The sequence below is a fragment of the Psammomys obesus genome, unplaced genomic scaffold, assembly GCF_907164565.1.
Source record: "Psammomys obesus unplaced genomic scaffold, mPsaObe1.curated_primary_1811, whole genome shotgun sequence".
Lineage (NCBI taxonomy): Eukaryota > Metazoa > Chordata > Mammalia > Rodentia > Muridae > Psammomys > Psammomys obesus.
Window position 1 is genome coordinate 11,466,912 of NW_026595981.1, and position 27,029 is coordinate 11,493,940.

The 27,029-nt window shown below is 41.4% G+C and overlaps 1 protein-coding gene across 2 annotated transcripts in view; it reads right to left on the reverse strand.

Annotated features, from left to right (window-relative positions):
- Window positions 1-3,904: 3,904 nt before the first annotated feature.
- Vmp1 (vacuole membrane protein 1) overlaps window positions 3,905-27,029 on the reverse strand; it is a 93,587-nt gene continuing 70,462 nt past the window's right edge. For both annotated transcript variants that reach the window (XM_055620406.1, XM_055620405.1), the window contains exons 9-12: window positions 25,385-25,501; window positions 19,911-19,972; window positions 5,651-5,753; window positions 3,905-4,698 (exon numbers count right to left, since the gene is read on the reverse strand). In XM_055620406.1, the coding sequence (XP_055476381.1) occupies window positions 4,555-4,698; window positions 5,651-5,753; window positions 19,911-19,972; window positions 25,385-25,501 (426 nt within the window). In that variant the 3' untranslated portion in view covers window positions 3,905-4,554. The remainder of the gene's footprint in view (window positions 4,699-5,650; window positions 5,754-19,910; window positions 19,973-25,384; window positions 25,502-27,029) is intronic.

Consider the following 27,029-nt stretch of genomic DNA (forward strand, 5'->3'; position numbering starts at 1 on the left):
ATCCCGTGTTGTCTGCCCATGATCTGGGCACTCCACGGCCTAGGCAGGACCGCCTCCTTCTGTGCTACCCTATCACCAGCACACACACACACAACCGAATTATTTACGAAGGAAATGAATCAGCTTTTTGTGTCTATTAAAAAAAATCAGTGGGCTGGAAAGATGTCTCAGTGGTTAAGAGCACTTCCAGAGTTAAGAGTTCTTCCAGAAGACCTGGGTTCAATTCCCAGCACTCACGTGGCAGCTCACAACTGTCTGCAGCTCCAGTTCCACGGGACCTGGCATGTTCACATAGACATACATATAGGCAAAACACAAATGTACATAAAATAAACATACTTTAAAAAAAAAGATCAGGCTAGGTGTAATGGCACATGCTTCTTATTCCAGCAATTGGGAGGTATAGGCAGGCAGATCTCTGAGTTGGAGGCCAGCCTGTTCTACAGAGTTGCAGGACTGACAGGGCTACACAGAGAAACCTCTTAAAAAAAAAAAAAAAAAAGTAGGCATCATGCCACCAAATTTCTTTCTTTCCTTTTTCTTTTTTTTTTTTTTTTTTCAAAACAGGGTTTCTCAGTGTACCCTTGGCTGTCCTGGGATTTACTTTGTAGACCTGGCTGGCCTGGAACTCACATTCATCAGCCTGCCTCTGCCTCCCTGAGTGCTGGGATTAAAGGCATGCACCACCACACCCCCCCAAATATTTTTTTTTTAAGGGGTTTTAAGCACATTTACGTAGTAATCTATACTAGATATCTGGATTTGGTTTATTCTAAGGTTCTAAAAGCTGTTGTTTTCGCTTTTCAAACTCTTTTTTTACATTTATTTAATGAGTATGTGTGTGGCTCCATGTGTGAGCTAATGTGTGTGGAGATCCAAGAACAATTTGCAAGAGTTGAGTCTCTCCTTCACCATGTGGGTCCAAGGGACTGAGTGCAGGTGGTTAGAGGCAGGTGGATCTCATGAGTTTGAAGCCAGCCAGGTCTACAGAGTAAGTTCCAAAAAAGCCAGGGCTACACAGAGAAACTCTGTCTCGAAAAACCAAAACCAAAACAAACAAACAAACAAACAAACAAAAACATTCTGACTGGACTGTAGTTTAGTTGTGCCATGTATACAGCATGCCAGGGCCCAGGGCTCAAGCTCCAGCACTGTGAGGAAGACACACATATAACTTCCCAAACACAATACCTCTCAAAACAAAATTAAAAATGTTTGGTCAAATAGTCCTTTTCACTTACTACAAAAATCTATTCAAGATGGGATGGGCTCCAAGAGAGCTGTGAAAACAGGGATGTGGCTCGGTACTCAACAGGGCTAGAAGCCTGGGTTTAAGCCAGAAAACCTGCAAGCAAATTTCTGGTGGAGTGAATACCCTGTGAGATTTCTGCATGTGTATAAGCTAATTTTTTATGATTTAAAAACTGAAGACAAGGGGCGGAAAGATGACTCAGGAGATGAGAGCAAAGACTGCTCATGTCGAGGCCCTGGGTTCACTCACATGGATGGCTCCCAAACCCAGGGCACTAATGCCCTCTTCTGACCCCCTAATGCATGTGCACATACCCACACACGAAACATGTAATTAAAAATAATATAGTCTTTTTGATGGGAAAGTACATATTCGTCTAAAAACCTGGAGTTAAGGCCAAGTGTGGTGGTGCACGCCTTTAGTCCCAGCACTTGGGAGGCTGAGCAGGTGAAGTCTGAGTTGAGGCCAGGCTGGTGGTCTATGTAGGGAGTTCCAGGACAGCCAGGGCTATGCTGTCTTAAACAGACAAGCAAAAGAACAAAACAAAAACTGGAGTTTAGGAACCTTTACTGCTGGTAACCTTAGCTTAATACAGCACTTGTATTTGGTGTGTGACAGCTGAATGACTTGTGAACAGGAATCTTGTGCTGCTCTCATGCTGCAGACAGCAGAGCATGCTGGAGGCATGGTGAGGGTGGGGGCACTCCCCTCAGGATGCACTTCTGTACCAAGTAGGCACAAAAAGGCCATTTGCTCTCTTAACCTTTTCTAGATTGTCTGGAGCATGGGACTAGGCCAGAGGTTCTCAATCTTCCTAATGCTGTGACCCTCATGTGATGATCCCCAACTATAAAGTTATTTTCATTGCTACTTCATAACTGCAATTTTGCTACTGTTAGAAATTGTAATGTAAATATTTTTGGGGACAGAGGTTTGCAAAAGGGGCCATGACCCACAGATTGAGAACCACTGGACTAGGTATTCATTATCCAAATAAAAGAAAATAGCCTTCTTCAGAGCCCCACAGTCCAGACTAAGCATATATGAGATTTCAGGAAGCCATGGAAAGCAGACCTGGCTCCCTCTCATGACAAGGCTTGAGTGTATAAGCTGCTGATGGGGCATTTAGCTGGGATTGGCAGGGATGAATTTGCAATGCCCAAGCCCTCTCACGTTTCAGGAATATTAAACCATCCATTTGCAAGTGTTCTGGGCCCCCCTGGCGGGAATGAAGTGGCAGTACCTGTGTGAGTGGCTCATGGAGGCAGGCAACACCACACAAAAGGCTCATCACAGTGCTTCCCCTGGAATTCGAGACGGGACTTAACTAGTCTCCTAAACTTTTAGCTTAGGAAACAGTTTTTCTTTTTCAAATATTCTTCCCTGAAGCAAGTTTATAAATAATTCCCAAAAATTTAATATAATTCACACTTAATCTCTTCTTTCTTCAAGTAAACACAAAATAAAATAGGTGAAGAAAGGAGGTGAAACAAATGGAAACTAGAATGGAATTGTAACGTTAGCTAGCTGAGAGCACACGCATTACACTGGTCTAAGCCGAGTGATGGTGCATAAAGTTAACCCCAGCACTCAGGAGGCACAGGTACGGACCCCGTGAGCCCAAGACTAGCCTAGTCCACATGGTAATACCGTATCTCAAAATAAAGAGACAAACAGCTAAACAAAAGGAAGTTCCATCGCTTAATTTGGGTATTGCTTTTTACAGTACAGTCAGGTAACACACGGTTAGCCCCCAAAGAGAAAAAAATATAAACCAATCAGCCAAACAAGCATTGTACAACCTTTCCGAAATCCAGGAGGCAGGTGACTTTTCATTTGATTTATTAGTTATGATTGTGACTACTACCTCAATGTCCTACCAAGTTTCCTCTTGATGCTGCTACAGTAGTGTGGCATAAAGGCTTCAAGTGTCATGAGACGTAGGACTACAAAATTTGACTGTAAACATGATGCTGGGTAATGTCTGAATGAAAACATTTGATATGGATGGTCAGATGAAAGATACCAAAATGTCAGACAGCCCATCGACTGCTGTTGCCATGACATTCAACAGTCAACATCAGTCTGATAAGCTACCCGACAAGGTGGTACAGCCATGCAGATGTCACGACGGCTGGCAAGCAAGAGGTGCTCAGGCGGGATTTAAAGCAAAGCAAACATCTCTGGCTTGCCAAGGCTTAACGCCAACTCTAGGGGAAAAAAAAAAGCCGTTTATTTTCCTACCAAGCAAAACAAAATGGACAGGGTCAATCAGAAAAAAAGTCAAAGGAAAATCACATTAAGAATAAAACACAGAAACACACAGAGAAGTAAACTTCCATCTGTTAAAGCCAGGGTACAAACAGCTAAAACTAACATGAACATGAAAAAGTGTTTCTTGCTAGTGTCCTTTGATTTATATATCACCACTTCTTGTTTTCATAAAGCAAGAGGTTCCCACTCTAGGCAAAGCTCACAGGTCCACTTAGCTCTCCAGGTCCAGCATAACAAGACAGCTTTCTGGTGGCTCTTTCAGGCAATAAATAATACCCTAGGCAATTTCGATTGTAAGTATATTTGACAAGGCTGCCATTCACTTGGTAGAAGTGAACAAGAAGCAAAAATCCATACCACTAAAGAAAACGGACACGATTTCGGAATGATCAAAGATGTCTTTATAAAGTTTTTCATGACTTCATTCTAAATATACAGAATAAAAAATGGTGTACTCATTTGTGAGACACCAACCAGATTTTCCTTATACTGTCTCAAAATTTAAAGATCAATTTCCCCAGAGGGTGTGCAATGCATCATAAAATGGCCTTTTGGAGGGTGGGAAAGGAAGGCATATTAAATTGTTCCATGATAGACATGCAAGACTGCTATCCAATATATATGTAACTTATATACATTTGATGACTTAGAAAAAACAATCATTTGTGACAAGCCTAAAAAGCCTGACATATTTAGAGCATACTTTAGAGCATTCTGTGTGGCCAGGGTTCTCCATGGACCCTGTGTCCCTGTGAAAGTATCAGAAGGCCAGTTTTTGTTTAGTTCACAGCAGAACATCACACCCACCCTAACGAAATACAACGTGGATTGAACTGAGGGTGGAGACCTTACCTTAACACATAAAGGAAAAGTGTGTCAGTGTAAAATATGGACTAAACTGCTTTCAGGAAGAACATTTTAAAAATCAATACAGGTTGGAAACGGGGATCTTCCATCCTGGTTAGAGCCCTCCTCATGTAAGGCAGGACCCCACCACGCTAATTTTTGCAGATAAAAACTTTCTCTGCTTATTTAGTTTTCTCCTCTGAGTTCAAGCGCTGCTGGATCCGTTTAGCATAACTTTGTGCCATGGAGTTAATGATAGACAGGATAAAGTAACACACCATTACAACCACCAGCTTCTCAAACATCCAGGACAACCAGTTTTCTCCCTGCAGGAAAGAAAGAACAATTCACAAAAAAGGCTTTCCTTTGTTCAACAGTAAGGAGATTATTTACAACACTTCAAGGGAAATGATGAGAACTTGAGGCTTGCCTATAAAACCCAAACAATTAAAAACTTGTCTCCAGGTATCCCGAGATCTACATTCAGGCCAAGCCAGCAGAGCTCATGCTGCTGGCTGCATAGCTGATGCCAGCTTGGAGAGTTTACAGAGGTGGGAGGCAGGCCTTCCTTATAGTGTGCCTAATGTGGGCTACGGTCTGCTCTCTACAGCTGCCTTGCAGATCCTGCTTGGAAGGGAAGAACATTTAAACTTTGCTTTAGTGTTAGAGCTGCTTGTAGAACAGCAGCGAAATATGTAAGAGGCTTTAGAGGCTTTAGCCAATGAAGAACAACTGCTTTTCTCTGAGCTTCTTGGTTCAGGTTGCTGCTCGCTCACTCACTCACTCACTCACTCACTCACTCACTCACTCATCCCTGCTGGTTCTTTCCTCTTTGCCTCTGATCTGCTGACAAATCGACCAGGCTTGGTTTTATTAAGTTAAAAGTTCAGCTGTGGCAGGAGCCTTGCTTTATTTAAAAAGGAATAAAGAAGAAAGCAAACAGTTGCTTTCCCACAGCAGAAAAGAACAAGGACATTAATGTTACCCAATACTTTGTGATGGATGTACATTTTAACTTTTTAACCCAATCTGGAAGGCCATGTTTTAATTGTCTTTTGTTACACTATCCTTGTTTCTGAAAACAAACAAAACAAACAACAACAACAACACCTGATAGACAAAGACAAATTCCCCAGTGAAGAATCCTTGGTGCCTCAACTTCTGCTAAGAGATTGGTAAACAACCTCACCCACTCCATCTAGAAATTGGGAGAGCAGTGAGCAGTAAATCTAATTTGAGCCTGAAGCTGCCTGGGGACGAAGCCAGAGGGATCCTCACCTGTGATGTGCCTGCTTCGCTCCTGTGGTGAAGCTTTTGCCGCTGTGCCTCCAGGTATTCCTGAAAAGGCTTCTGCAGAGACGGACCTATGCCGGGGACAGCACTGGAGGCAGGCACCAAAGCCCAAGGGAAGACAAGCAAGAGAAATGTTAAAGAAAATCCACTTACCCCTCAGACTTAAAAAACAAAACAAAACAAAACAAAAAACCACAGGGACTGCATAAAAAGAACAAAATACAACAATCAGAGCTGGGGCAGTCCTGTGAAGCCTGGTTAGTGGATAAAAATCCCTGGTGGAGACATCTCCAGCGTTAGTGTATTTGGAAGGAAGTGGAGTGTGAGCCCAGAGCCTCTGCTATCACAGGACAGTGAAGCCAGCGCAGCTAAGACTGCACACTGGTGTGGCACAAAGAATAAAATGAATGACTTCTGAGAAGTCCCACATTTATCACCACTAGTTCCTGTAAGAACTGGTTTAAACCGATTAATAAGGAAATGACTTATGCTTGTGTCATCTGTAGTTAAAAAAGAAACTGCCCTCCCTCTCTGACTGTCCCATCTTCCTGGAGGTGGGGGTGGGGGTGGGAGGTGCTTTCTCAATCTAAATCCTTATTAGGACAACCCCTGCGTCATCCTTATCCAAAAAGAATGCATTAGCACATTCGGGAGGCACCTCCCCCTAGCCAGAAGTCAGTGATTAACAAAGGAACAAAGAAGGAACTACGGACCTTGAATCATTTCGTGCTTTCTGATGGATGTTTGCACAGAAACTCGGGTACATTACTGAACAGTTTGTTCCAAGACTTGTGGATAGCTACCTCTGATAAGGCTCAGGACCAACCCCGCTCCCCAGAGCTTGTGGAGCCAGGGCTGGAAAACCGGTCTGGCCACTGAAGCTAGCAGGCTCCCGCTTTTTCTTTTTCTTTTGATAGCTAACAGGCTTTTAAAATGGCACTGTGGAGCAACTTTGAAAAGTAAACATTCTTACTTCCTGGGCCCTTTACTTTCTCATCTGTCTTATTTAAGCCTGTACTTTTTTCTAGGGACAGAGTATGGAAGGCTCCTGTGTGCAGTGCCCCGTGCTGTTTTGCCAAGTGCACTGACTCCAGTGAACCCTATCTTTTTTTGCTCCCGAAACAATTAAGTTGCTGCCTACAAAAGCAGGATAAAAAAAAACCCCACAACTTTTTTTTTTAAATATTGTATTTGCCAGACAGAAACAACTTCCCAACTGCTGGCTATTTTCTTCAAAGGAGTCCCTACATTGTGTCCATGCTATAAAAAGAGAGCACCTCCAAACCAAGTGAACCTGGGCATGTTAGCCCAGGAGGCAGAGGCAGGGGATCTCTGTGGGTTAAGAGGCTAGCCTGGTCTACGGAGTTGAGTTCCGGGGCAGCCAGAGCTACACAGAGACCTTGACTTAGAAACCAAACAGAAGATAGTACGTATTCCAAATCTGCTAAAAGAACCGGAGGGAGGAAGGAGAGATGACCGAGGGATGATGGGCGGCGATGGCCACTTACAGCCTGCACAGACAATCTGTCCCGAGCGCTAGGTCACAGGTGCGAGCACCGTGCCCACACCCCAGTGATTTTTAAGTGGCCTTATGCTAAGCAGGCAGACCACAGTGGTGGTACTGTTCACCAGTAATGATTCAAATTGCAAACGAACAAAACCAGAACTTTTTCTTTTTAAAGAAAAAAAAAAAAAAAAAGCATTTCCTTAGTAGTTTACACTAGAAATAAATTATCTAGATATCAAAACAATTCCAGCAAAATGAGTGGACAGATACACCACAAGAGCTGTGTGGGCACCCCTCTTCATAGGCCACGTTCACTCAGCCTCTACGCCAGCTCTTCACACCATCATCTCAAACCACCAAGAATTAGGACCTAGGAAGACGGGAGCACAGACTGCACACGCTGGAAAGATTCTAAGTTTCTTCTGTTCTTTCCCCAGATAGTGAGGGAAAGAACAGAACCATTCCAGAATCCCTTCAGAACAGTTTGAAGAGACAAACATTTGCCATTCATCTTAAGTCCTTTACAGTTGACCACTTTGCAGATTTTAAAGGAGTTATTTTGTGACTAATGTTAAGATGAATTTAATGAGGTGCTCAGAATTTTATGCTTCAGAGAGCTGTGGTGGTGTGAGAGAGTAATTCTCCATGCAAATTCCCATTAAATATGAGGAAAAGGATGCAAATTTAAATATATTTTAAATATTGTAACCCAAACTAGTATGAGCAAATAAATGATGCGAATAAATAAAGAACAACACATTTGAAATCTGGGTATGGTTTTAAAACCAATTATGAAATCTAGGTACAATTTTAAAGCCAATTATTTGCTGCAGCCTGTTAAGCTCCCTCCCTTTGAAGATATAGTCCACAGCATTTCGTGCTGAACTGAGTCTGCACAAAGATCAGGCCTCCAGGGAGAAACTACAAGTTTGTGTTACTGCTCCCTTCTGTGTGTGGTTTGCTGTTATTTTGTTTTGGAGATAGGGTCTTTCTATGTAGCCCAGGATGACTCCAAATCTACCACTCTCCTGCATAGTTCTACCTTCTGAGGGATGGGATAATAGACATGTACCACCAGTGTGACAAAAAGCTTAAATTTTATTACATTTATTTATCCACTGTGCATGTGTACGCAGCAGTGCAAGTCAGAAAATAACTGTTGCTACTTATTTATTTAATGTAGATGAACATCTGCATGTGTGTGCAGTGCCTAAGGAGACCAGAAGGGAGTGTTGGATCCCCTGGAACTGGGGTTACTGATGGTTGTGCATAGAGGTTGGGAACCGAACCCTATGCACAACCAACAGGGCTCCTTAGCAGGTTCACCTGTCCTTTTCCCCTCCTTCGTTAAGACAGAGTTTCACTAAGTAGCCCTGGATGGCCTGGAACTCAAGAGACCTGCCTGCTTTTCTGCCTTCTGGATGCTGAGATGAAACAGGTGTGTGCCACCGTGCCCAGCAGAGGACAACTGTTTTTCCTTCTACATGTGGGTCCTACGAGCCTAACTCAGGGGTTAGGATCTTGACCTGCTGAGCTGAGCTCCCACAAAATATTCTTACACCAGAGGTTTTGAATGAAAAAAAAAAAAAAAAAAAAAAAGCGATTACAACAAGTGCTTTTAACCACTGAGCCATCTTTCTACTGCCCACTCCCCACCATTTTTCCCAGACAGGGACTCAATCAGCACTGGCTGGGCTGGAACTTGTTATACAACCCAGACTTGCCAAGAACTCATGCTCTCCCTGCCTCTACACCCAGACTGCTGGGATTACAGACCTGCGCCGTCATACCCTGCCGGGGAAGAACGAACTCAGAGCTTCACACTGCTGGAAAGCATCCTACCACCCTCAGCCACAGTGGTTCCCATTAACACACATCTTAGTAGTAGACCAGAGGCAGAAGTCTGCTCTGACACATTAGGAACAACGTGCTTGAAGGCGTGTGTGTGTGTGTGTGTGTGTGTGTGTGTGTGTGTGTGCACACTCACATTACATACAGTTCAGTCGTCCTTCTGAGAGCATTAAGTTGAGAGCTACCTTGTGCACACAGCTGAGAGCTTATCTCAACACTGAAGAGTGAAGTCCTCCTCCTGCCATCAGTACTGAGTAAGCTCAGGGAACTAGTTTTGTGATACAGAAGAACAGAAGGTTGAAGAACAAACACAAACAACTATGTTTTAGCACTTGACTCTTTTGTAGCATCCTGTTAGACTAAAATGTACTTATACTAGCTTTAGAAATAGCTATTTGCTCTCAACAAGAAAGCATTGGAAGAAAAAAGGTGGTTTCATTTACTTTTCCCCTTGTTGTCCACTTAAAACAATAGGGAGAAAAAAGCTCTGTGGGTGACTTAGGAGCAGAGAGAGGCAGGTAGATCTTTGTGAGTTCAAGGACAGTTCAAGGCCAGCCTGGTCCAGGACAGCCAAGGCTACACAGAAAACCCTGCCCTGAAAAACAAACTAACAAAGGAATGAATAATAAATTTATTTTGTGAGTGGTAGGTGGCACTTGATATTTTGTTTCTTGTGACTGAATTTTAGAAGGGGGAGGGGACACAAAACTAAACAACAACAAATATAAATCCTGAACTCTTAACTCTAAAGTTCACAAGTCAAAACTGATTTCACGTGTTTGGCTGTTGCCCATGGCTTTATACCTAAGTGTATGTTCGCACAGACAGAACACAGACTTCTTGGCAAACAGTAATTACTGTTTAAAGAAAAAGGAAAGAAAAGAAATGCGGCTGCACGAAGCGGCCTCCACCTGTAACTGCAGCACCTAGGACCATGCAGCAGGAGAAATGCTGCACGTCTGAGCCCACGATGGGCCACAGCCTGGACAACACTGTGAGCTGCTACCTCAGAGAAAGCAGACAGACAAAGATTAACCAACAAATAAACACTCTCCGATAACATACCTCATCAGTTTGTAAGTAAGATATCTGATTTTTAAAATAGTTTTAGAACACAGTCAACTCTATTTGTTGAAATCATGTACCTAACAAAAATATGTATTCTGAACTCTCCACCATTTTCACACCTGTCTTCTATAAAAAATAAGAGACGATAATTCTTTTTCTTGGGAAGGGACTTGTAAATAATTCGGCTTTTAGAAATATGCACACTCTAGTCAAATGCTGTAGGGTTAAATTTTCCCTCCCACCCCCAGACAGTGAATGATCTAAACAGGCTTAACGGTTAGTATTTTAATGAGTTGTCATTTCCTGTCTGATAAAGATTCTCACAGAATTTAACCACCAGTTTCCCTGGGGACCAACCAATACTAGAGCTCTATTCACAGTGACTCAGAACCGACCTCAGACTCCTGGCCTGATTCAACAATGACAGACTACCGACACTCTCCTCTTAAGGTGGACTCCTTAGAAAGGGTGGGGGAATTTATCAAGAAATCTTCTGAAGAAGCCAAAGGCCATCTCATAGGGCCTTCACTAATATTTACAGCTGCTCTGCCCTCAGATATTAGAGGGAAAAAATAAGAAGACAACAACTGTTACCTCGTTAATGCAGAAATAAGTGAGTGGACTGGCACCAACAGCATTTGTTTGTTTTTTGAGACAGGGCTACTCTGTGTAGCCCTGAAACCCAGCATTTTTAACTTAGTAAAAATAAGATCTAGTAATTCTGGGCACCTGGAATGAAAGTGGTATTATTGTTACCATTTAATTGGACATAGAATATGATCTACAAAGCTGGTATTGTTAGAAAAATTGGTGACTTGTCTTTTTTCCTTGCTTTTGGATTTGAGCTGTGGTTTTGTTATACATCACAGTTTTGGAAGAGTGCCCCAACATAAATAAATTCAGAGTGAGGATTACACACTCCACTGAAAAATCTAGGGCCTCATATGGGCTTGTTTGCACTTAGTCTCTGGCAACTTCTAAAATTTGCTGTGATTCAACCTCCAGGTTTGGGATTAAAATATCTTGAATTTCATTTGCATCTGTGCCCCTCTGGAATAATTAAAAATTCTTTTGTATTCAACTGAGCGCATGGTGTACCCAGTGGTATTATGACACAGGAGACCACCCCCTTCCTTCCAGGCTTTACCCAACAGCTTCAGGCAAATAAATGCTTGCTACTGCCTCACAGTGAGTCTCTAGAACACAGGTTTGCAACTGCGCTTGCTTCTGAGTATCTGAGATGGTTTCCTGTAAAGACCAGAATGGAGACCTGCATATGCTTAGTTGTTCTTCTCTGAAATGTGTTCTTACTCAAGAGTACCTTTCTTGAGAATGCAGAGGGAGGACAGGGTGAGGACTTCTGTGAATGAAGGAGCTTGAGAAGTAGTCTAAGGTAACGAGTAAAAAACTGACCACGCTGGCTAGATTCAAACAGCCGACTGAGACTGGCTCTCCACTACAAATTTCCAACTTCGAAGACCGAGGGACAAAACACTGCCTTAACAGTGCTGTTTCAGCGAACCTTGGAAATACATCTTTATTCCGGTTTTTAAAGAAGAGAGGCTAGTCAATGTATCAAGTGTGCAGATCAAGCTGGACTGGAAATCATGGTAATCCTGCTTCAGCTTCCTAAGTGTGAGGATTAAAGGAGTGAGCTACCAGGCAAGAATTTATTTATTTATATAGTATAAATGTTCTGTCTGCATGCACGCCTGCATGCCAGAAGAGGGCACCAAATCTCATTATAGATGGTTGTGAGCCACCATGTGGTTGCTGGGAATTGAACTCAGGACCTCTGAAAGAGCAGACAGTGCTCTTTCATCTCTCCAGCCTCCAGGCAAGAAGTTTGATCTATCTCCATTGATATTTTCTCTTTATGTTGCCTTGGCTATCCTAGAACTTGCTATGGGAACCAGGCTGGCCTCTAACACAGAGATTTGCTTGCTTCTGCCTCCACATTATTGGGAGTAAAGGTGTTTGTGAAGCACCATGTCTAACTACCCTTTATATTTTTATAGTTTTATATTTTTTTAGTCTGCTTTTAATTTCTTCTTTCTCCCCACTTTCTTCAGCTATATATCACCATGCTCAGTTGTAATTTGTATTTTTTTCCTTAAAAGTTTTTCTTTCTTTCTTTCTTCCTCTTTTCTCTCTCTTTCTTTCTCTCTCTTCCCTCCCTCCCTCCCTCCCTCCCTTCCTTCCTTCCTTCCTTCCTTCCTTCCTTCCTTCCTTCCTTCCTTTCTCCCTCTTTCTTTCTCTTTCTCTCTCTTTGTATGTGTGTGTTCACAGTTGCCTAAGAAGGCCAGCACTGAATACCTCAGAGATAGTTACAGGTGGTTATGTTCTGCCCAACAGGGTTGCTAAAAACAAAACTTGGGTCTGCCTGAAAACCAGCAAGTTCTCTTAACCGCTGAGCCCTGTACTTCGTATTTTTTCTCTAGTTCTCCCCACAAAACAGGGTTTGTCTGTGTAGCCCTGGCTATCTTGGACTCACTTTGTAGACCAGGCTAGCCTCAAACTCACAGTGATCTGCCTGTTTCTGCCTCCCTAAGTGCTGGGATTACAGGTGTGCACCAATGCACCCAGGTAGATAAGGTCTTTTTATGGGCTTCAATTTCAATACTGTACCACCTCAGATTCCCTGATGCTGAGATCATAGGAATGTGTCACCAAGTCTGTTTATTAATTTGAACTTCTCCTGTTTTGAGACAAGATCTTGTAGTCCTGGCTGTCCTAGAGCCCAGCCTTCTCTAGTTTTTTTTTTTGTTTGTTTGTTTGTTTTGCTAGTACTTCCCTCATCAAAACCACATAGTGGTTCCTTCTGTTAATGAAAGAATAGGTTTATGTATCCAAGAAGTATTTATAGCGTAGCTAACATGTTTCAGGAATGCCTTTGACTTGTCTTTACCCTGCAACTCTACATCATCTAACCTAAGTGGGTTTTAGCTTTACCATTCCACTGGAATGCTCTGATGAGGCCACCAGTAACTTCCTGATAAAATACCCATCTCATATCAACAGTCTAACTACGCTGCATCCCAGGATCTATGACAGAAACCCAGAAATGTTGCCATAGATTACTACAGACATGAGAGGGGACGCTCTCATCAACTGCAGAGGGAGGTGACTTTAAAAATCAGAGTGTAGAACTGGGTCACCACATCTGGGTCTAAACCCTATCCTTCCCAAATCACAGAAATGAATGTTTGTGGTCCAGACTTCTATAACCTTTTAAGAAAATTATTTCATACTGGTCAATGTCAAAGAGAGTGAGAGATATGAACAAGTTTACATTTTATAATGAAAAGATAGTCAGGCAAGGTGGCCCATGCCTTTAATCCCAGGCAGAATTCTGTGAGTTCAAGGCCAGCCTGCTTTACACAAAGTGAGTTTTAGGTCAGACAGGGCCACACAGTGAGACCCTCTCAACAACAGCAAGAGGAGCAAGAAGAAGCCATCAAAAACCAAATAGACAAATAAACCCAGATAGAAAAATAACAAAAATTAAAACCTGAGTTATCCTCCTGTGGTCCAGGCTGACATAGCTCATTTTAACTACTTTCCATAGAGCAAAGAATAAGAAACAACATTCAGATTTCAGCACTTAATTACTAGCTGCTCAATGATCTCTCCTGCCACACGCAAGCCTGACTCTGAGGTCAAATAGCAAGTTAATTCAAAAATAGGAGACAGCAACGAAGAGCATGGAACATTCTGTATCTGGTAAAAAGTCCCTGTTCCAGCCAACCCCATCCCCCAGCCCTTGAGTTCAATGACTGAGCTATGGAAACTTCTCTTGTGTGGTAAAACTGGGGACTTTGTCTTCCAATAAGAGCCTGGCAAGCTGACAACAAGCCAATGTTCTGCATATGGCTTGTTGCGAGTCATAGGCTTAATGTTATTTTCTGGGAATTCTTAGCCTCTATTTGGTGAGAATTCCGGAACATGTCATTTTATAATTACAATTTTTATCATTTGGTTCTGCACTTTAAGAAATATGTGTAGGTCTCACAATGAAGAAAGTCTATAATAAAATAAAAATCAGTTTTATGTCATCATAGTAATAATTAGGCCACAAGAAACCTAACAATGCTTTCAAGCTCTCAAGTTTCCTGTTGCTTTGGCTCTTTCCTCTTATTTACTTCAAAGACTGCAAAACAACATACACACATCTTTAAAAACAATAGAACTTTGTCTCTGTCTACCTGCTAAACATTCCATAAATTAGAAAGTTGTTATCTAAATCCTAATCTCTCAGAATATGTAAGTGATCCAGTACACCTGATTATTTACATGTATAACTAGGACAACCTATTGATTTAGAAATAGGTAATAAGGACACTTTCCCTTAAACCTAAAGATATTGGCAACTACTTTCTAGAATTGTCCCAGAAACAAATCTGCTAGTTACGATTAGGGGATGTTCACTATTTAAATTAGGGTATCATATTTAGCTAGGCTACTCTGTACTTTCCATAGGGGGTAGAGAGGAAGCTCAGTGGTTAAGAGTGATGGCTGTTCTTTCAGAGGAGAGTTCCCAGCACATAGGGTGGGTGGTTCATGACCATCTCTACCTCCAGCTCCAAGGAATCTGACAACCTCTTCCAGTCTCCACTGGCACCCAAACATATGTGATATGTACTCCCAAATATACACACATAAGTGAAAATAGAGCAACTATAATCCAACAGTAGTTTCAAACAGTTTGACGAAGTACGCCTTTGATCCTAGCACTCAGGAAACACAGGCAGGCAGATCTCTGAGTTCAATGCCAACCTGGTGTACACTTCCGGGCAGCCATGATACACAGAGAAAGTTACAAAAGAAAAGAGTTCAAGATCATCCTCAGCTACAGAGTAAGAACCAAACAAACCTGAGCAATGTGAAGCCATGCCATCATTCTAGGTTTGGTGGTATACTCATTTTTGTATGGTGCTAACTATCCTCTGTATGCTAGGCCAACACTACCACAGAGCTATACCTCCAGCACTATTGGTAATTTTCATCTTCAACACCTATGTTTAAAAACATTTCCTATTTCAGCCAGGTATGGCAGTACATGCCTTTAATTCTAGTGGAGGCAGAGGCTGAGGCAGGCTTATCTCTGAGTTTGAAGACAGCCAGGGCTATGTTTCAAAAGACAAAAACAAGCCTGGTGGTGGCACACACCTTTGATCCAAACACTTCGGAGGCAGAGGCAGGAGAATCTCTGTGCGTGCCAGGCCAGCAAGGGCTACAAAATGAGTCCAGAACAGCCAGGGCTACACACAAAGAAACCCTGTCTCAAAAAAGACAAAATAAAACAACAATGTCCTGTTTCAAAATGCATGAAAACAAATCTTGCCATGTTTGGTTAGAGATTGTGATTATAATTTTATTGTTGACAAAACACTAAATAGCTGTCTTCTAGCATCTGAAAATGAAGCCAGATCTAATTAACTTACATTATTTAAATATATTTAAAGATTTGTTTGTTTAATTAACCGCTAAGCCATCACTCCTGTCCCACATTTACATGATTTAATAGCTAATCTAGAAGCTGAGATAACCCTTGTAGCTAGTTCTGGGAAGAAGACAAAGATATCAGGGAATTCTATCATGTCTGAAAACAACTTTGAAAACATAACACTAGCTATCCGATTCAATAAAAATACGAAGGCAGTAACTCTTGAACGTATTAGAATGAAAATCTTTCTTTTTCTTTCTTTTTTTTTTTAAAGACAGTCTCTTGTAGTCAGGCTGGCCTCCACCTCTGTGTAATTGAAGATGACCTTGAATTTTCACTCTTCTTGCCTGTACCTCCTTGTGTGCTGGGATTAGAAGGCATGTGATACCATACCTGTTTCAGGCTGAATATAGGGCTTTGCATGCTAGACAAATACTGAAGCTACAGTCCCAGGCTTTCCCTTTATCTTTTATATACTGATTTTCTGAAACAAGATTTTCTGTAGCCCTGACTGTCCTCGAACTCAGAGATCTGCCTGACTCTGCTTCTCAGAATGCTAGGATTAAAGATGTGCACCACTGCAAAATGGCTTATATGTAATTATTAATAATGTATATGTACATGTGCCTGCATGTAGGTATGTGCTCTTGGAGGCTAGAGGACTGGGGGCCTGGGAGCCAGAGTTGTAGGTGGTCAGGAGCCATCAATGTGGGTACCTAAGCCAGAGGCAGCTCTCTGCTCCCTCACTGGGATTCTCTGAGGAACCATGCTAGTGCAGTTTAAAAGAATCGGGGACTTTGAGAAACAGAATGTCCTCTAATTTAATTAAGTTGTCTGGATAGTAAAGGCACTTCAACTTCTACATACTGTAGAGAAATAGCAGAATTTCCTAGAAACTCCAAAATCTAAGGAAACAAGTAGAAGAATATGAGTATCCAAACGATCTGCTGATTTTATAGGCTGGATGTTTATTTGAACAGCATGTGCTCATTTGCTGAGTGTGTGCTCTATGTGAGTCAGGCTGTCAGTCGACACTGAACCTCTGACATTAAGCTCACAGATGCTGGGCAAGAGGAACATGCCTTTAATCTCATCACTGGGCATCAGACCTCTAGGGGCTGATAGAAAAAGGATGGCCACCGGGCTAGGGAGGTAGCTGAGTTGGCTCAGCACACAAGAAGTCTTGGATTTGTTCCCAAAGACATGTCAGCTGAGCCTGGTGGGACGCGCCTGTCATTCCAGCACTCATGAGGTGAAGGTTAAGTTTAAGTAAGTTTAGGTAAGTCTGGGGCTGCAGAGATGGCTCAGTGGTTAAAAGCATTGGCTGCTCTTCCAGAGGACCCAGGTTCAATTCCCAGCACCTATATGGCAGCTCACAACTGTCTGTAATTCTAGTTCCAGGACAGATGCCCTTACACAGAAAGACATACGTGTAGGCAAAATACCAATGCACATTAAGATAAATAAGCAGGGGTGGGAGGAAACAGGGCACACAAGTAAGCATACACTTAGAAGCATACACATAAGATAGTAAGTACATGCCATGTATGTTGTGGTACAGAGAGGTCCCTGGCTTGCGAGAATTTGACAAATTACAGAAGGTTTTCTGAGGATAAAAGCTGAGATATAACAGGGCGTTTTGACCATGGGAGTGTCAGACTTATCCTCCATACATTTGGCACCAGCGTGGAACACACACTTTTGTGGAGCTGGTGAACACATGGGGGGCATTCTACATGTGAGGCCTCTATGCTACGCTATTCATGGCTCTCAGAAGAAACTTGTTATTTGCATTTCAAGACACTGAGCCTGGGGCCTCAAACACGCTGCCCAAATGGCATTCTGCTGAGCAGTTGCTTTATCCCCTGAAATAACGAGACTGTCAGACTGGAAGTTGCTGAGGGCATATAATGTGCAGAGGACAAGAACACGAGCTGTCTTATCAATGCATAGGACAGTCCTTCATAACAAAGAATTATCTGCCCTGAAACATCACGAGTGCAAAGGTTAAGACATCCTGAGGTGGGCAAAGGGAACCGCAGGCTCAAAGATGAATGGTGGGACCCAAGCATCTGTGACATTGTCTGAGCAGAAGGATACTCGCAGCCTCACACCTTCTCAAGGAGTTTTGGTTTTATTTTAAGAACAAAAGAAAAACAAGTGAGGGTGTTAGGAAATAAATGAGTGAATGACTGAGGATATTGTTGGTAACATGGCAGGCAAACTGTGGAAAGGATACTGACAGTGGCATGGTGACAGAGCTGAAGGACTGGAAGTAGTCTGGGCACACGAGACAGGCAGCCGTGTGATACGAGCTTTTAGAAACCCCAAAGCCTGGAGAAACAGTTGCTGGTGCTGCGGGTGTAAAGGAGCTGAAACTATTCCTGCTACACACATTTATTCTGAGAAAAAGAGAAACGAAGAAAGTGGGCGCCACGTGAAGCACCGCCAGTCTACAGTGTGTGGGCACGTGTGACAGCTAACCCTGTGTCTCTCCTTCCAGTCTTCTCAAGGGAGGTGGAATAAGCTCTAAGAACTGATAAATATTTTCCTCATATTTCAAAAATAGGAGTAAAAAATATACAGCTTCCACACTCCCCGGAAAATGTAGCTCAGGATGGCCTCAAATTCTATACCCTGCCTCAGCTTCCCCAAGGGCTGTACAGGCTTGTACAGGAGACCCACCTTCTCTTCTTTTGCTTTGAAAGTGACATACAAAACATGTAGTTTACATGGATTCAGGCAGCATAAAGATCAGAGTGCTTACAGTTTCTTTCTTTGTTTTTTTCTCTATGTAGCCCTGGCTGTCTGGGAACTAGATCTGGCTGGCTTTGAACTTACAGAGATCCCCCTGCCTCTGTCTTCCCAGTGCTGAGATGAGATTAAAGGCATGTACCACCACCACTGGCCAAAGTGGTTACAGTTTCATGCACAAGTTATACCCCATATTAATAATCAGAAGTTTAGGAATTAGTAAACCAATGCTTGGTTCTATTTAGTATATTCTCAAGAATGTATTTTCCTTAGTTATTTCATTGGAGATATAAAATATTATAAAAACGATTTTACAATAAAACATACAGAAAAGAGTCATGCTATACAGTGAATGGTTTGACGAATAATAAACCAACACAAACTACCCACCAAGTAGCAATTAATTTTAAACAATAAAAACTTGGTTGATTGACACTGGTTGTTCAGTGACTTTAAGATAAGAGATTTATGGGGCTGGAGAGATGGCTCAGAGGTTAAGAGCACTGTCTGCTCTTCCAGAGGTCCTGAGTTGAATACCCAGCAACCACATCATGGCTCACAATCATCTATAATGAGACCTGATGCTTTCTTTTGTCATGCAGGCACACATGCAAATAGAGTGCTCATATGTAATAAATCAATCAATCTTAAAAAAATAGATTTACGTTAAAAGCAAGCGAAATATACTTGAACTTAACACAATCCCATTATGGCACCACTCTATTACTAAATGAAAGAAAAATCCTCTCTGAAAAAAAAAAAACAAAACACAAAACACAAAAAGGATGAAGCAATCAAGCTAAAAATCCAACAATTCTCGATTTCATTTCTAACACCCAGCTCTGTTCATAATCTAGTTGAAAAAGTTAATTCAAACAGGTATGTCTTCACTGTTTTGTTGACTGGAAGCTGACAATCTTGTGACATTATCATTTGAGTTGTATGTTCAAATGGTCTTACTTCTAAAAACTGCAAAATAACAACATTAAAAACATCGAATAGTTTAGCTCTTTAACTGGCCTAATTTTTCTTTAGTGAAGTAACGGCTTCCTACCTAACAAATGCTGAGAATATTATTCCATTGTACCCCCTATAAAGAAATACTAAAACATTATGTAAGCCTGGCATGGTGGTACAAGCCTTTAATCCCATCATTCAGGTGGCAAAGGCAGGTGTCTCTTTGTGAGTTCAAGGCTAGCCTGGTCTACAAAGGGAGTTCCAGGACAGCCAGGGCTACACAGAGAAACCCTATCTTGAAAACCCAAAACCATTATGTAAAATTTATATTTAACTTACATGCAACTATGTAGTTGGTCCAAAGCTCCATTAAACTGTAATGACACATGTATGCCTTTCCTACAAAGAAAGGCCACATAATCTAACCCCAAAGCTCTTTAAAATCAAGAACTATGTGAACTGATACCTGTTTAGTTTCCAAAGAAAGGAAAAAGTTAGCTTCGTTCTTCCAGTCAGTTGGGGAGGAATATCTTTTCAATAACTAAGAGAGCAAACACTTTTTTTCTCAAAAAACAGAGCTGTGTTAATTATATCCCAATTTACTCTTCCACACATATTGACTCTATTCAAAAGACAACATTATTGTTTAAGAAATCACTCACCCAATAAAAGCCACCATCTGCTCCACGATGTGCTTGCTGAAAGTTACTATGACAAAGATTTTCTGTAAAGAAAACCAGTTAAAAAAACAGTCATTTAAAAGAAACACCTGTAAAGTTTAAAGTACATCTGTCTAAAAAAAGGTAATGTGCTGTCTCTAACTGTAAATTAATACAGTGTTGTGTTTTTGTTTGTTTGCTTTTAATTAGAGACCATCTACTTCGACTGGTAGTCAATACTTTAAAGATGCTTTTCCTTAAGCACAGCTGCAGTCTTTTCCTAGGATACAGGACTATGTCTCAGAGAAAACGTGAGTCATGAAACCGGAGCCTGGAGGGATAGTGGAGGTGAAGTTGCTCTGTGCATCTTAGAGCTCTGTACAAGGAGAAGCCATGGGTTCCCAAATGGCTCTGCAGAACTCAAGGAGGAGTACTCAACAACAGGAGGCTGACCTAAATCTATCTCAGAGATTTTAGGAAGACAGCCTATCTTTTTAGGTTTTACATCAACACTATCAAGTTCACAGAACCCGAACAAGCCTGACCTTCTGCTTAGGGCTGAAGGGTCTTTATCAGACTTGCCAAGTTTTTAGTTTGGTGAGAATTAAGTTCTCCCTCTATTGATTAAAGACATCGATACCTGACATTAAAACAAAACATAACAAAAAAAACCTTTAGGACTATTAGGTAGCAAATATTCTTAGCTCAATTCAATACATGTGAGCATAAAGTACTTATTATGAAAAACATAAGGCAATATGAAGGGCTTTTAGGAAACAAAAAGCTGAGAACACTTCTTGTGCTTGAAGAAGTGCATTTTCTACAAATGGTAAGTACAGAAGCATAATCTCTTTGTCTCTCTGTCTCTGTCTCTCTCTCACACACACATACACATTCAACTCCCACTAGTAGTAAAAAGAAAATAAGAAGCCAAGCAGTGGTGGCCCACGCCTTTAACCCCAGCACTTGGGAGGCAGAGGCAGGAGAATCTCTGTGAGCTCAAGGCCAGCCTGGTCTACAACGGGAGTTCCAGGACAGCCAGGGCTGCACAGAGAAACCCTGTCTGGAAAAACTAAAAGAAGCAAAAAAGAGAAGGGAGGAGGAAAGAAGCCAACACTATGAAAGTACAGGAAAGGATACGTTTAGCTGTGTGACTGACTAGGGATTCAATAGTTTCTATTTAATCTACCTTATATGCATAATAATTCTCTCATATAACAGCTCTTTAGTGTGCTGTTGTTGTTTGTTAAATAAATACTGTAGCCAGTGTAATCGCAGGGGAGGGTGGGAAGAAAGAACATCAGCCTTCTTTTTATCTACTCACTGGAGGCAAGTAGCAGGTAGCCCCAAAGTAGAGCCCTCCAGGAGGACGAACAACACATGAGGGTTAGAGAAATGTTGGAAGGATATTACCAGGGGAACCAGACAGCTGTTAGGGTAAGCTTGGGGGGTGGGGAGCACTAGTTTAGAGGTCCACACCAAAACCCAGTTATTTGGAGCCATAAATCTTTCACTAATCAACAGAAATAATGGTGTGACTTTCAGTGATTTCAACACCATAAGTTTTCCCTACTATCATTGCCTAACAATGCAAAAAATCAGCCAGTGCCCAATAATTGCACAACCTCATTGCTTGAGAAACAAAACAAATTTCCTTTTTATATGCAACAGCTTAAAAACTCACTGTGCTGGGTAGGACATAAAATGTGTCAGCCATTTAAAAACCCATGTCCCAGTCCTCAAAGATGGAGGTCTGAGTGGGGATTCTACCAGATAAAGATGAGGCACAGACTACTAGACATCTCCCACTCATGTGCATTCAAGAAAGAAGAGAGCCAGGCAGTGGTAGAGCACACCTTTAATCCCAGCACTCAGGAAGCAGAGGCAGAAGAATCTCTAAGTTTGAGGCCAGCCTTGGCTACGAGAGAGCTCCAGGAAAGCCAAGGCTATAGAGCAGCCCTATCTCAAAAAAACAAAAAGTAAAAGAGGAACAAGAGAAAGGTTTGTGTAGGAGAAAGAATGCGAGCAGAGGAGACTAACGGTGGCAGAGAGAGTGAAGAAGAGGTGTGTGTTAAGTGCCCTTATTAACAGCCCGGAGCTTAAGTGACTCGGCCTCCAAACTGTTGGTGTGTGCCTACTACACGCCAGAGCCCATTATCAGCATTAGAACACCTCAGTGAGCCAAGGAACAAACCTGCCCGCTGGGGCGCAAAATCTGTGAGTGTGTGTATGTGTTCTTTTTTATGGGGATGCAGACAGGCAAAAAAGTCATGTTAAGTAAACAAGATGAACGCAGACAATTTTCTTCATTATTTGGGAACAAGATAATGTAAGGTCTCCAAGGATCATCTTCTAGGCAAGGAAGTTGCATCTACCCAGTGAACAGGAAAATTCTGATCCAACATAGTAGATGTGCTGGTAGAAAACTTTCAAGGAAGATTAACAGACAGCAAGACATTAATAAAAATAACTTATTAGAAGGCTGTCTAATGTTAAGCTGAGGAAAAAAAAAAGAGTGAAAGAAAAGCAAACAAGATGAGATAGGTTTTAGAAGGGCACAAAAAAACTGTGTGGGAGTGTTTCTTTGGACTTTAGAACTGACCAAAATGTTTATATTACTCACTCATACTGCCTACTCAAGGAACGAGAAAGGCTTGTTCCAAGCTCCATCTGGATGCACACCAAGTGACATGCCTTTAGAAAGCAAACTACTATCTACAATGGAACACAGTAAACATCCCACAGGCAGAAAAGAAACCCAGATCCTTGCCTCAGAAGCACAAATGGATTTTCTTTATGTTCTCTCTACACAGTAGGCAGAGAAGGAACTTGAACTTCCGGAACTTGTTTTGAATGCCAGGTCTTAAGTTTGTTTCCCTCTGAAATCTGCATTACTACCTCATACCAGTCATTGGGCCTGATACACAGCAGGCAGTAAAACATTTACTTCCCTTGGTTGAAAGATGGAGAGAATACTCAGCTTGACCAGGGTTCAAATTCCAGATGTCAGCATTCTTACCAACACATAAAACCTTCTGGCCACTCTAAGTAGGACCACTGTACTTAGAATACTTCTTTTATACCAGAATTCCACTGAAGCGTTTTAAAGTATGAGGTACAATATGACTCAAGCCCGGTGGTGGTGGTGCACACCTTTAATCCCAGAACTGGGGAGGCAGAGGCTGGCGGATCTCTGAGTTGGAGGCCAGCCTGGTCTGCAGACTGAGTTACAGGACAGCCCAGACTACAAAGAGAAAAAAAACCCTTTCTCAAAACAAACAAACAAACAAACAAACAAAACAAAGCAAAATTGGTATATCTTAGAAGAAAATTTATTTAGGGTATTAAAAAATATGGCAACTTTGACCCCTCTTCTGAAAGTTCTGGTAGGCTATGCATATATATCTATAGATAAGGTGCTTGGCATTAAAGTTACAATAATTTTCATTATGGGTGTGGTCTCTAATGAAGGTCTAAATGCTTCATGGGCCATTTACCTACCAGTACATGGACAGCACAAACTGGACTAAGTAGATTAAAAATTAATAAATAAATAAATAAACAAACAAACAAACAAACAAACTTTGGTGGTACAAGGGGGTGAATATAATAAAAACACATTGTACAAAAATTTCAAAGAATAAAAAGGAATCATGCAATAAAAATTTATAATAAGACGAATTTACAGATTATGGGGCTAGAGAGATGGCTCAGTAGCGAAGAGCACTTGCTACTTTTGAAGAGGAATTCAATTTGGCTTTCAGCATCTAAGAGAGATTCTCCCAGTCTCCTTAGGCACTAGGCGTAATGTAGTGCACACATATTATATGCACATAAAACATTCAAACACATTATAATAGGAATTAAAATGACTAGATATTGACAACTCAAAAAGTTATGTCAGTATTCTTTATCCCCTAGAAAAAAACACCAACCAACCAACAAACAAAAAACTGCTTTGAGAAATATTACAAAGAAAATATTTCATTCTTAAAAGTTTCATATAGTGTATATATTTTAAGCATGTAAGTTACATTGCAGTATTAAAATCTGGTGTTTGGAGCTGGGCGTATTGGCACATGTCTGTAGTCCCAGCACTCAAGAGGCAGAGGCAGGAGGATCTTTTTGAGGCCTGTCCGGTCTACAAAAGAGTCCAGAACAGTCAAGGCTACACAGAAAAACCCTGTGTAGAAAAACAAAACAAAACAACAAAAAAAAGATATCACTGTTGTTTTAAGTGATTATTTTGAGAGCAGAAGACAGACTCAGTAAGCTTGAAAGGCAAGTTCCTGTCCCTTCCCCACAGTTTATGAGACAGGGTCTGTCTTTGTATCCCTGGCAGCTAGCTATGTAGACTAAGCTAGCCTTGAACTCACAGTGAGTGCTGGGATTAAAGGCATACACCAACAAGCCTGGCGCTTTATTTATGTGTGTATGGATGTTTTGCCTGCATGTATGTACGTGTACCATGTGCATGCAGTGCCCACAGAGGACAGAAAAGGATGTCAGATCCCCTGGAATTAGAGCTAAACATGGTTGTTAGCAGCCGTGTGGGTGCGGTAAACTGAACCAGGGTCCTCTGGAAGAGCAGAGGCTCTTAACTGCTGAGCATTTCTCCAGCCCCTCACTCTCCCCTTTAAGAACTAGAGACAGGGGGGGCTGGAGAGATGGCTCAAGAGGTTAAGAACACTGACTCTTCTTCCAAAGGTCCTGAGTTCAATTCCCAGCAACCACATGGTGGCTCACAACCATCTGTAATAAGATCTGGTGCTGTCTTCTGGCCTGAAGCACACATAAATCTTAAAAAACAACAACAACAAAAAACTAGAGACAGGGAAGTGTTAGGAAGAGTCACTGGGGATTGACACACTGATTAAAAACAAATCCTTTCAGGTCCATTTTTATTAGGGAGAGTTGCCCAAAATATGAAAGAATTCACAGTTTAACACACAACCATTTCTCCCTCACTCAGGTTCTCAGCCTCTTTCTATTTGTGTGTGTGTGTATGTATGTTAAGAGTGGCTTTGGGGGCTAGAACATTCTCACTTCTCTAACCACACAACCCACATTTCCTCACCTCTTCAGCTACCCTTCTCTTCCCCACACTCACATCTGCCTGGCTTTCAGTAAAGATAATGGTGGCAAGAGAGGAGGTGCTATGTGGAGCATGTGAAAGAAAGTAAGAATCAATGAAGGGTGACACTCCTTCAGGTGGTGCTCAGTAAGGAAACTACAGCTTTTACTATGCAAGAAAATTACATGCATTTTCTTACATGAGAACACTAGTTTTATTTGATAAGTTGGACAGTTTCATGAAAAAAAAAAAAAGAAAGAAAGCAAAAAGAAAGAGGGAAGAAGAAAAACAAGGAAATTTACATACCTCTGAATTTGCAGGGTTTGTTATCTAAGTAAGCTCTATTATCTAAGTAAGAAAAGCAAGAACCAAGGTCACTAAGCAGTGACTCAGCTATGATTACCTGGATATGCATTTTAATGATGGCTTTTCCGATCAGGGTTGCACCAAAGAAGGTCCAAAAAGGTACAAGGAAGTGTCCACATGTTATTCCAGCCAGGTCAAACAGGGGATTTGGAATCTGTCAAGGGAAAAAGATTTCTATATGTAAATCAAAGAAAAATATTAATTTTAAAACGTTTAAAAATGTGTGATATCCGGCTTTAATCATTATTTACCATGTGACACAAGTTAAAGGTTCCCTGATGAGTGTAGGGCACTGTTTAGAAGACTAGATAGGTATTCTATGAGTCCCTGAGCACAGTCTCAGACTCAGAGTAGACAGCAAACTAAGATGTACCCTGTACACATAGTTTTTAATACATGAGAAATGGATGAAACCATGGATCCTTAGGAATTTAATTACTTTTAGTAGATTTCTGTTCATCTGGTAACTGTATGAATGAAGTCTTAAGATTACTGGAGAAGCTTTAAGTAAATCCTTAACCAAACATAATTACATAGAAGAGCTCATACCATGAGTAAACATATTAAATCCATAATTACATTTATTGATGGATGCTTTCAACATTCAAAAACTCATTATTAGCTGCGCGTACTACACGCCTATAAGTGTAGCATTTGGTAGGGTAAGGCAGGAGGATCAGGAGTTCAAGTTTACTCTCAGCCACAAAGTGGAGTCAAGGACAGACTGGGCTAACTGAGATCCTGTCTCAAAAAATAATCCATTACTTGCCTTTTTTTGTTTGGTTTTTTGAGACAGGGTTTCTCTGTGTAGCCTTGGCTGTCCTAGATTCTCTTTATAGAGCAGGCTGTCCTCAAACTCAGAGAGATTGCCTTCCTTATTTCATTGCCTTCCTTAGACTTTCATTTCAAGAAAGTCTAAGCTGGGGGGGGGGGGGGGGATACACACCTGTGATCCCAGCACTCTGGGAGGCAGAGGCAAGTGGATCCCTAAGGGTTTGAGGCCAGCCTGGTCTACAAAGTAAGTCCAGAACAGCCAAGGCTACAGAGAGCAGCCCTGTTTCAAAAACAAAAACAAAAACAAAAACAAAACACAAACAAACAAAAAGAAAACAAAAAACAATAAAAACTGCCTAAGGCTTTGGGGCCTAGTGATGTATTTTAAAAAGAAGATCAAGGGTAGAGATATGAAAGCATACCAATTCAGATATTTGGAATACTCTGTCCTAGACAAGTGATTCACAATAAATATTACCACATTAAAATAAATTCATGTAAAAATGTGAAGAAACCACAACTGTTTTTGAACTTCATTTCTTTTTCTCCCATGGAACTACTCTGCCCTTGTGACTGTTGGCTTTTTGTAAGCCAATTAATTTATGTCATTTCATTTCTGAACTCAGAAAGAAAAGCCCACATGCAGTCTCCAGGAAAACTGCCGTGACTACATGAGGACTGAAGCTTGCTTCTGTGACAGATGCTGGTGCTCTCACCCGGACTCCTCGTGCAAGGCCCTCTTTTCCTCCTTGAAGTGATGCAGAGTGCAGAGGCCACATCTTAATTTTTCCTTTTTATGCCCACAATTCAATGAATTATACTTTTGCTTCTTTTCTTTTCTTTCTTTCTTTTCTTTCTTTCTTTCTTTCTTTCTTTCTTTCTTTCTTTCTTTCTTTCTTTCTTTCTTT